The 10,792-nt window shown below is 39.5% G+C and overlaps 1 protein-coding gene across 3 annotated transcripts in view; it reads left to right on the forward strand.

Annotated features, from left to right (window-relative positions):
- The window catches only part of ZNF410 (zinc finger protein 410), a 39,391-nt gene extending 28,740 nt beyond the window's left edge, over positions 1-10,651 (forward strand). For all 3 annotated transcript variants that reach the window (XM_061181029.1, XM_061181027.1, XM_061181028.1), the window contains exons 9-12: positions 2,169-2,294; positions 3,022-3,162; positions 4,534-4,661; positions 9,953-10,651. In XM_061181029.1, the coding sequence (XP_061037012.1) occupies positions 2,169-2,294; positions 3,022-3,162; positions 4,534-4,661; positions 9,953-9,991 (434 nt within the window). In that variant the 3' untranslated portion in view covers positions 9,992-10,651. The remainder of the gene's footprint in view (positions 1-2,168; positions 2,295-3,021; positions 3,163-4,533; positions 4,662-9,952) is intronic.
- Positions 10,652-10,792: the final 141 nt, after the last annotated feature.

Genomic DNA, 10,792 nt, shown 5'->3' on the forward strand with positions numbered 1-10,792 from the left:
ATAAGTTATGTCAGATATGGTCCACGGAGTTATTCAGCGCAGAGACTTGCCAAGGCAGAAGTGAACTCAAAGTGGAGAGAGATTCTAAAATGGAATCTGGTAATTGTTCAAATGGCTAGCCATGGGAAGCAAAGGGAAGCCAGAATGGGAGGAGTGGGGAGAAGGAACTAGAAGTTATTTATCATGAAGACAGCAAAATAGTTCAGTGGGAGCAAGGGAGTTGGAGAGGTATAATCAGTCAGGGATGTGAATTTCAAAGCTGAGATCCTAGGGGTAGAGCAGTTTTTTAATATGATGACAGATTCTAAGCAGAGATAGCAAACTGATAGCCTGTGGGTTAGATGTGGACTTCCAGATGTGTTTTGCTTGGCTTGTAGAGTGTTTTCATTTTACTGTTCTTTATTTTATTATGTAAAATTTTGTCAAACATACATAAAAGAGAAAAATACTTTTTTACATAACAATAATGCTGTTATCATATCTATCAAAATTAACAATAACTCCTTGGTTTTATCTGAGATTCACTCCATGTTTAATTTTTTTCCAATTGTCTCAAAAATGTCTTTTAAAGTGGCTTTGTTTAAATCAGTATCCAACAAGGTCCACTCGTTGCACTTGGCTAGTAAGTCTTCTTGAATCTAGATCTATCTGTACTTTTTGTTTTTCATGCTATAGACTTATTGCACAACAGAGTCAGTTGGTCCTGTAGCTCATCCCACGTTCTGGATTTGTTGGTTTGCCTCCTTTTCTGTCATTTAACTTGTTCCCCTATATTTCCTAAAAGCTTCAAAGGTTCAAAGATTTTGGCAAGGTTTTGTTATAGGTGGTTGTGTTTCATTTTGCATCACATCAGGAGGCATACAGAGCTTAGTTGTCAAAATTGATCAGTTGGTTCAGGTGGTAACACCCTGATCCCCACATTGTAATGTTCCCTAGCAGCCTCATGGTTTCATCTCTGAATGATGCCTGAATTCGTTATTTCAGCAGGGCTGTAAAATGTTATTTTTCTAATTCTATTATTCATTCACATTTGTTAGCCGGAATTCTTCTGTATAATGGGTCTGTATCAACTAGGGCTATTTGGTAATTTGTACACGGAAGGCAGGATAAATGTGTAATTCTTTTAACTGTGAGTTTTCAGAGTAAGAAATTGGTACTCTGGTTACTTCTAGTAGTGTCATTTTCACTGCGTTTTTTCTCTCTCTCTCTCTCATTAGTATTATCTTGAATTCATGTGTTTCTACATATTCACTGTATTTCAATCCATTATAGTTATTTTTTAACAGCTTTTGGACCTATAATGCACATACCTTAAAGTTCACCCATTGTAAGTATACACATCAGTGATTTTTAGAAAATATATAGGATTGTACAATCACCACCACAATCCAGTTTTAGAACACTTGCATCACACCAAAAGTTCCTTTGTGCCCCTTTGCTGTTAGTTCCTGCTCCCACCCCCAGATCCAGGCAGTCATTGACCTGCTTTCAGTCTCTATATATTCTGCCTCTTCTGGAAATTTTCTGGTCATTTCACTTAGTTTTCCTATCTACTAGTTCCCTGTAGGCATAAGGGGTTTTTTTTGTTTTTGTTTTTGTTCTTTGGCATAAGTTTTTGACCCCGCTCTAAGTGTGGTTGTCTGGGTAGGTGGGATAGAAGTTGAGGGTTTCAGACTTGAGGACCTAAGGGACAGTTCAGATCATTGTGTAGAAGAACCACCAGTGTGAACATTGAAGACTGAGAGTTGTGGCAGGAAACGGGATAAAGGTATATTATGAATCCAGGGTTGGAATCCTTGAGGCTAGTGCATGTCCTTGAGGTCCATGGAAGACTGTATCTGAAAAGGGAAGTAAATATTCTGTGTGTCTACCATGATCTTATACCAGAGAAGTTGTTTTGTGGAAGCAGCAGTACAGTGGGTCTAGAGAGTACTGGAGGCTGGGAGCAGTGAGTGTGCTAAGCCCTCCTGGTGTACTTTCCAGCCTTCCCCTGTGTACTGAAGGTTGAGAGGCTGGGGGAAGGTGCGGAATGGGAGAAGGAGTAGCCTCTTGATGTTTAGTTTAACATCCTCTGGGCTTCTCCATCTAGGGCTTGAGTCCATTCTCTTGCTGTCAGAAATGTACCCTGTCTTTTTGGCTCCCCTGTCTTAACCTGGTCTGTGTTTCAGGAGAGAAGCCACATCAGTGTCAAGTCTGTGGGAAGACCTTCTCTCAGAGTGGGAGCAGGAATGTGCACATGAGAAAGCATCACTTGCAGATGGGAGCAGCTGGGAGTCAAGAGCAGGAACAAACTGGTAAGGAGAAGAGGGTATAGTGGAGGGCTATATTTTGGGGGTTCCAAAAGCCAAATAACTGGCCTGTCTGATGTGGAAATTTTCTGATTCTATTTTGGGTAGAGAGATTGGTCTCATTTGATGGACTAGTGGTTTCCAAATGTAGCTGTACAGTAAAATCGTTTGCAAGCTTTTAAAACATGTATTGTGTATTGCTTGTCCACCCCTCTCCCCCAGCAAAACAAAACAACCTGATAAATGAGATTACTTGGTAGTAAAATCCCGGAGTCTATAGTTTTGAAAGTTCCTCTAGTGAGTTTGATTTGATTGTCACTGTGATGAAGATTTCTGTATGACAAGAGTTTAAGCATTTTTTACTTATCAGTCATGACTCCCTTTTTACCCTAGCTTAAATTTCATAATACGTTTTTATTATTATTCCTTTCCATGTCTTTCATTAATCAATTATTTTATTCTAAATACTCCTTTCTAAGGATGCACCCATCCCATTTTATATGTTTGTTATCCAGATGCTGATCACAAGCAAGGGTATTTATCCATGAGGCTCAAACTCTTCCCTTCTAGGTTTATTTTTGCTTCCCAAAAGTAAGTGAAATAGAGGAGGTGGCATCCAAGATACAGGTTAACTTTTAGTTCTGAAAAAAAAAGCCAGCTTCTCCTGAAGGAAAATGGGGACCAGGCACAGCCTTGACTGCTGTATGTCTCTCACATCCTATTCTCTGTGCAGCTGAGCCACTAATGGGCAGTAGTTTGCTTGAAGAGGCTTCAGTAACCAGTAAAAACCTGGTGTCTATGAATTCTCAGCCCAGCCTTGGTGGAGAGTCCTTGAACCTACCAAATACCAATTCTATCCTAGGAGTTGATGATGGTAAGACTTTCAACTCTCCTTTATTTGGGGAAAATGGGCTGCAACTAGGGACTAAGGAATGGGGTTGTCTCCAAAATGGAGGTTTTAATTAAGTTCATTTCTTGTGAGTAGAAATGGTATGATTGAGTAGCATTTGTGTTGTCTCTGGAGTAGATAAGTGAATATTTTAAAAAGTTTTTTCATTGACAAGATAATGTTGCAAAAGAATAAAGAGAAAAAGTTTTAAGAAGAAAATTATCCATAATCCTAGCATCCTAGCCCAACTATTTCTATCTTTCCTATTGCAGTTATGGAAGAACTTAACTTTTAAAATATTTAAACAGAACATAACCAGGTTTTACAGAGGAGAATTAAAGCAATTTCTCCATACCTTCAAAAGCCATATCTTCTGGAGAAAAGAAAGGGCTCTCTAGGAAACAGTTGCTCCTCTCTGGTATAGAAATTTCACCCAAGTTACACAGGCCAGGCCCTCTTCTCTGAAAAACTTAACAGGTGAGGTCAGCATGCATTTATTCAGTGCCTACTGTGTACCTGGCACCATGGGAAAGAAAAGTAGAAGACAGGGACCTTAAAATCTAGTTGAGAAGTCAAAACTTATATATGGGAAACAACATTGAGTGAGAAGAAGATAGTGTATAAGCAAACGTTAAGTTATGTGGTATCCTGGAAGAGCAATATAAGCTAGAAAGCCCCTAGGAGATACTCTTAATTTATTTGAGAGCTAAGTGGTTTATGTGTAAGCAATTTCCAGAAGATCTTCGTGGTGATTCTGCTGATGAACATTTAATAAGTCTGAGATCCTTTGTTTTCGTTACTCATATCGCAGTCAGTCAGTTTTGGGTATAAAGACCATGTTTGTGTAACTTATATATGGAACCTACAAGGCCCAGAGTGTGCTTCCACAATAAGCCTCTTCTGTTTCATAAATGATACTAAGGAGAAAAGTCTCAAGGGAGGAAGAGACAGTGAGAAGGAACTTTGGAGCCAGGTTTAAGCTCTTGACTAGCACGTATTGCACTATTTCCATCACTGGTGACTGCTTTAAGGGTTGGCTCTGGTTCCCTGATTCATAAGCAATTTTAATCCAGTTAATAGTGCTAAAGCCATAGTACTCTAAATTGGCATACTGAAAAATGGTCAGCTGTTATATCAAGATTTCTTGCCTTTTCTTCCCATCCCCCTTTTGTAATACTTTCCAAATTCACTGATAGTGATTATCAGGCAGGAATTAATTTGGAAGAAACACAGGAATGTGGGATTCAGTTTTTCAGGGAACAGTTTTAAGAGTTCTTAATGAGAGATTTGATAATGAAAGTAGGTAGGTAGATCTGTGGATTCACTTTGCATTGAAACATTTTTCTGCTGTTTCAGAGGTGCTTGCTGAAGGATCCCCACGTCCTCTGTCTTCAGTGCCTGATGTGACGCATCATTTGGTGACCATGCAGTCAGGGAGGCAGTCATATGAGGTGTCTGTCTTAACTGCTGTAAATCCACAGGAGGTAAAACTATCTCTTGCCCTTACTTTGTTTCTGTGGAGATTAATGTGGAGAATGATTGGGAATCTATTTCAGAGGATCTGAAAAAATTCTCCAATTTCCCTTTCCTGGAGACTTTGATTAGAATATCTTACCTTAAGCTAAGCATGAGTCCAGGTTTGAAAGGAACCTGAGTATTAGGGTCTGCTGAATTGGGAGATTGGTCATTCACAGCTGGGACTCTGAGCTCTAGTTTCCTTGATACACATGCCCTAATTAATGAGATCGGCTCCTCCTGTTCTTGCCTCACTTGCGATGAAGATGCTGCTTTTATTTTATAAAGAAAATAACATCCTGGGACAAAGTAGTCCTTGAGCAAAAAAGATAGAGACAAAATCGTTAGAAATAATTATCATTCATTTTGCTAGGGCCAGTTGTCTCGGAGATACCAGGCTGAACCAACTGGGCATATGAGAATGTGTCCACTTGCTTGTTGAGTGAGAACCATCAGGTAAATCAAAGGGGCTTTTAGATTGATTCTAAGCACCCCTTACTCTGTTTTTTTGGCTTTGACGCGGAAAACAGAATGAAAACCAGTTGGGCTTCTAGAATCTTAGGATATTTTATTGGCCTTGTGTCGTGGAAGTAGATGACTTCCTCATGAGCTCGTTTCATATGCATAAGCTTTTGCCAAAGCCTGTATATTCTGGCTTTGGTGTTATAGTATCTTTCACTTTTCCTTTCATTATAGCCTGTAGACCACAGTCCGCTGTTACAGCATTCAAATGACTCTGCATCCTATATTGAATGGTCTCAATTTTTCTGTAATATTTCTGAGGATATCCAGGATCAGAAGGCTCTGGGCATGCATGTTAATGTTTCTTCCAGGACCTTTCCTTGTATTCATCATTGCGACCCATTGTCTCAGTCTTGCTTATGTTATATTGAAAGTTTTTGCTATTTGGTATCATTGGTTCTTTCCTAAGTCACCTTCTCCTGGTAACCGTTTTGGAACATGTCTCACCTGTGGAGTCTTCCTTTATTTGTTCCCCTCTTCGTTTATCTATTTAAAATGTTTTATTATGGAAGTTTTCAAAGAGTATAAATACTGAGAATGAGAATAGTATAGTGATCCATGTACTTGTCACCCATCTTCAACAATTAACTGTCTACTGTTCTTATCACTTCCTTCCTACTGTTTGCTGTTGATGTTTTATTTGTACTGCAGTATTTTAAATCATAGACATTTCATCTGTAAATATTTCTCTAACAGATATTTTTTTATATCTTTATCATACCCAACAAAATTAACAATAATTTATTGATATCCTCTGATTCTTAGCCTTCTAAATTTTTTCTCAGAAAGAATCTTTTTATGGTTGGTTGGTTTGAATTAGAATTCAAACAAAGCCTATACATTGCATTTGGTTAATAATTCTCTTTATCTCTAATAGTCCTCCCCCTCTTTTTTTCAGTATGGCTATCTATTTAAGAAATTGGGTTGTTTGTCTTATAGCATTTCCCACATTCTGATTTTGGTTGATTGACTCCTTTTGTTGTTTGATTTCTTTCTCTATCCACAGACTTCCTGAAAACTGGTAATTACATTTAGAGGCTTGATTAGATTACTGTTTGTTTTTCCTCTTGGCAAGAATATTTTATAGGTGGTACTCTTGCTTCCTACTACATCTCATCAGGAGACACATGATATTTGGTTGTTCTCCTCACTGATCTCAAGATTGACCAGTGGGTTATGTAAAAGTTTTGGCAACCATTACTGATCATGGCCTAGATCTGTTTTTTCATTAGGGCTTGCAAAACAGTGATACCTTATTCTCTTTTTCCTTCTGCTTTTATTAACTGTGATTCTTCTATAAAAGAAATACTTTCATTAACTATTGGGTTGCCCTGAAATAGTTCAGGAAAGTCATCCCCTTCTTTTTGTACCTAGTACAAATTATTATCCTGATATACCAATCCACAACACTCAACGTTTTCTTTTTTAAATTTAATTAATTAATTTATTTATTTATTTTTGGCTGTGTTGGGTCTTCATTTCTGTGCGAGGGCTTTCTCTAGTTGCGGCAAGCAGGGGCCACTCTTCATTGCGGTGCGCGGCCTCTCTTGTTGCGGAGCACGGGCTGCAGACGCGCAGGCTCAGTAGTTGTGGCACACGGGCCTAGTTGGTCCGTGGCATGTGGGATCTTCCCAGACCAGGGCTCGAACCCGTGTCCCCTGCATTGGCAGGCAGATTCTCAACCACTGCGCCACCAGGGAAGCCCATTTTCTTTTTTTATATTTGAAACTTTGGAGTTTTTCTCTCCCATACTGCTAAATACCTTTTTTTAATTGAAGCACTCCAGATTACCCCAAATAAATGCCAGATGAATAAAGATAATTCATTCAACAGATATTATGTACCTGATGTGTGCAAGGCACTCCGCTGGGTACTAGTTATACAGTAGTAAACAAAATATAATCTGTGTCTCAAAGAGCTTAGAGTCAGAGTTAGGACCTCTGCCTTTTATAACTCCATAGCTATGTAAATGGTGCCCCTGGAGTTGTGCTGTACAGAGAGTTTAGAATGGGAAGGGCAACAGGTCAATGAACTGGCAATTTTTATACAGGGTAGTAGTGCTAGTCTTGGGGGAAGTCAGGGAATAAGTTTTAGAGTTTAAGTTGAGACCTGAGGGATGAATAGTAATCATCTTGATGGAGAAGTGGGAGGGATTGGAAGAAGTTTAACAGGCGTAAAGGTAGCAATGTGTACAAAGGAGAAGGGAGCATGCCCGACTATGGAACCACAAAGGGTTGAGTGTGATGGACATGGAATGGAGAGATTGGTGTGGGATGGAAAAATGAGAGCATGAAAGACAAGCTGGTTCTTCTCTTTAAGGGCCTTATAGGACATGATTTTATCCTGGGGGCACTGGGGAGCCACTGCATGGTTTTAAATGGGGTATGACATGGTCAGATTTGTGTATGCAGAAAGTCCAGTAGTAGCACATTTGTTCTCTTGAACCTGTAGCTGGCTTCCGAGTGTCCTTGTCTGGGAGATGCTCACTCACAGCCTCAGGCAGACACAATAACACAGACTACCTAAAAAAAAAAACAAAGGAAAACTTGGCCTTCACTCCAGGAGAACACAAAGGGCCTTTAAGTCCTGTGTACCCAGTTTCAGAATGGAAGCCTCAGACACTTAATAGAAAAATATTAACACCACAAGAGGAAAGTGCTGCCCTTAGATGTAGTTGAAAATCCTTCACTATCACTTTTTCCTCATGGATCCTTATGTATTTACAAATACAACTTCTGTCTGAGCCTCACTTCTTTTGTCTTTCCTTTACTATACCATTATTACCTTCCTCCCATCAAGGCATTTTCATTGCTCATCCCCTCCTTTTCCTTCTGAAGGTGGGCTTATCACATCCTCCAATACCTTCATTTTTTTTCAAGCTATAAGCCCCCAAAGGCTCCAGGCTTCATCCTCTTCCTCATCCGGGGTCTAGGTACTAACTGACTGTTCCTCCAGTGAGTGAGGAATATTGACTCCTTAGGGATTATTCTCAGATGCCAGAGAAGGAGAAGGCAATAGCAACCCTTAAAACAACACATGCCCATTCCAAATTGTTTTTTAAAGATCACCGTGCATTGTAGATCAGACCTGTAAGAATCCGCTGATGTACTTCTAATTGGACTCCTGTAAATATGCTCTAAAAATAAAAATAACTTATCAAGAACAAGTGTCAGAAATTATCATGGAAAATATATGAAAAACTACAAGTTAACTCTCACTCAGATGGTTCAAATTGGACAATTCTGATTTTTCCTCAGTGTGGCCAGGTCTTCTGAGAATCAGACAGAGGACTCATTGTGCAGACCCAGCTGAGACCCCAGGGCTTTTGACCTTCTGTGGACTAAAGGTCATCCCAAATGGGGTTCCATAGCCACACTGACTTCACATTCTTGAATTCAAGAACCAGTATAAGTGATTGCCAGTTAGCTTTGACTATATCTTAGATCATTTCCCAAATAAAACAAGGAGGAAAACAGAAATTACAAATTCTTTAACATTTCTCATAAAGTGCCATTGCTAAGTTTGAGTGTAAACATCTGGATCTTGGTCTAGATTAAAAATATACCATTCCTGGGCTTCCCTGGCGGCGCAGTGGTTGAGAATCTGCCTGCCAATGCAGGGGACACGGGTTCAAGCCCTGGTCTGGGAAGATCCCACATGCCGCGGAGCAGCTGGGCCTGTGAGCCACAATTACTGAGCTTGTGCGTCTGGAGCCTGTGCTCTGTAACAAGAGAGGCCGCGATAGTGAGAGGCCCGCGCACCGCGATGAAAAGTGGCCCCCGCTTGCCACAACTAGAGAAAGCCCTCGCACAGAAACAAAGACCCAACACAGCCATAAATAAATAAATAAATATTTAAAAAAAAAAAAAAAATACCATTCCTAATCTCTACCACACAGTATCAACTGAAATCTGTGGTTTCTTTCTCTAAGTTTAAAATTTTTCTTTAAATTTCTTTAAATTCCATACCATTGAATTCTACTATGTAAATTACCTTCATCTAAATTAAGATCACCAAATAAATATATCTCCAGCTCTAGAATTTATCTGATTAGATTTTAACAAACAATGTTTATTCTGTTTTCACTGTATTATTCCCATCTCATTTTCTTTTCATAATAAAATGGAACCCAATTTCATCAATTATTATACAAAAACACCTTTCAACAGGAACCTTGAATGTAGAGTACAATGTCCACGGTAGCTGCCACCCTATTGGAGACTCTCAGGCTTGTCTTCCCTCATCACAGGAAAGGTATTTTAAGCCCAGGAAATCCCTGGATTTTTCATGAGTGGGTTGTAGCTCTCACGTAGAACTCCATTCCTTTTACTTCTTCTTGAGCCTTCAGCCTGTACTTTGGCTAACTGACTGATGTAAGATTTTTGGTTCCACCAGTTCTGATTTTCCTGTGGTTATAGATTCCTCCATCACTGACTAGTGAGTATGTGATTACACAAATAATAGTTTGGCTTATAGGATATTATAATTATTATTATCAGGGTATTTTACTGCTATAGTAGGAATGCCAGCATCATCAAATGGTCAAAGTGCTGTCCCAAGGCCAGTACATAAATGAGATCTATCAGTCTGTGCATGTCTTCTGATTTGGAACTAGCTGTCCCTGACTCACCCCTGCAATGCATTCCCCACCCCCAATTGTAAACCTGTCACTTAGTATGAATTATTTTTCCTGTTATTCACTGGTAACTATTCCAGATTTGTTTTTAATCTCTTACAGTTACTAAACCAAGGAGATTTAACTGAAGGACGGACATGAGCATGGGTGCTGACTCCTGGAAGAGCAGCTCTACCTGAACCCAGAGTGCATGTAGTGGGAACAGGATGCTTATGGCTCACAGTTTGCCAGAACCAAAATGAATCTGTGAAGGACAGGACCCCACTTTTGCCTCTGTTCATCTTTCCTGGCCTAGAAGATGACTGTAGGAGAGCTTCTCTTCAACTACCATCTGATTCAGACAAGGAAGAAAGCAGTGAATATGGGCTGGGTAACTGTACCTACCTCTCTTCCCACTGCACAATTTTGGGATAGACTTCTCCCAAAAGTGAATTTGATTATTTGTTGGCTGAAGTTTCTCAGTAAGACTGTTGAGGGGAGGTTTTCCTTTGAAGAGTTTTCATCCCATACTGAGCTGTCTTTTCACATGGGTGAACTAAATCCTGCCACCAACCATAAAACTTCACCAAGAAGTTAAGCTTTCAAGATGCCTTGTTGCTTTCGAGAAGGGAGTGATGTCAGTTCTGTTGTGACATTCTCCCTTTAGCAACCTGAGTAAGAGACTCTCTGCCACTGGTCTTCAAAAAAATAAATTACTTGAATCCCTGCTTGGCCCAGGCTGAGGTAACTATCTTGTCCTATACACCTCTACTTGGCCACTTTGCTTTCTTTGTTTATGGAACATACAGTAGCATGTTAAGAGGTTGTTTGTTCTTTGCTTTTTGTTTTTTGTTTTTTTTTTTAAGTTAAAAATCACCTGATTCAGAGCTTCAATTGTTTTTCCTTTAAATAAACAAAACAGCCAGTCAGTTCTTTGGCTCCTTGTTTTAAACAAAATTTGTT

Source organism: Eubalaena glacialis, chromosome 2 (assembly GCF_028564815.1).
Source record: "Eubalaena glacialis isolate mEubGla1 chromosome 2, mEubGla1.1.hap2.+ XY, whole genome shotgun sequence".
In the NCBI taxonomy this organism is placed as follows: domain Eukaryota; kingdom Metazoa; phylum Chordata; class Mammalia; order Artiodactyla; family Balaenidae; genus Eubalaena; species Eubalaena glacialis.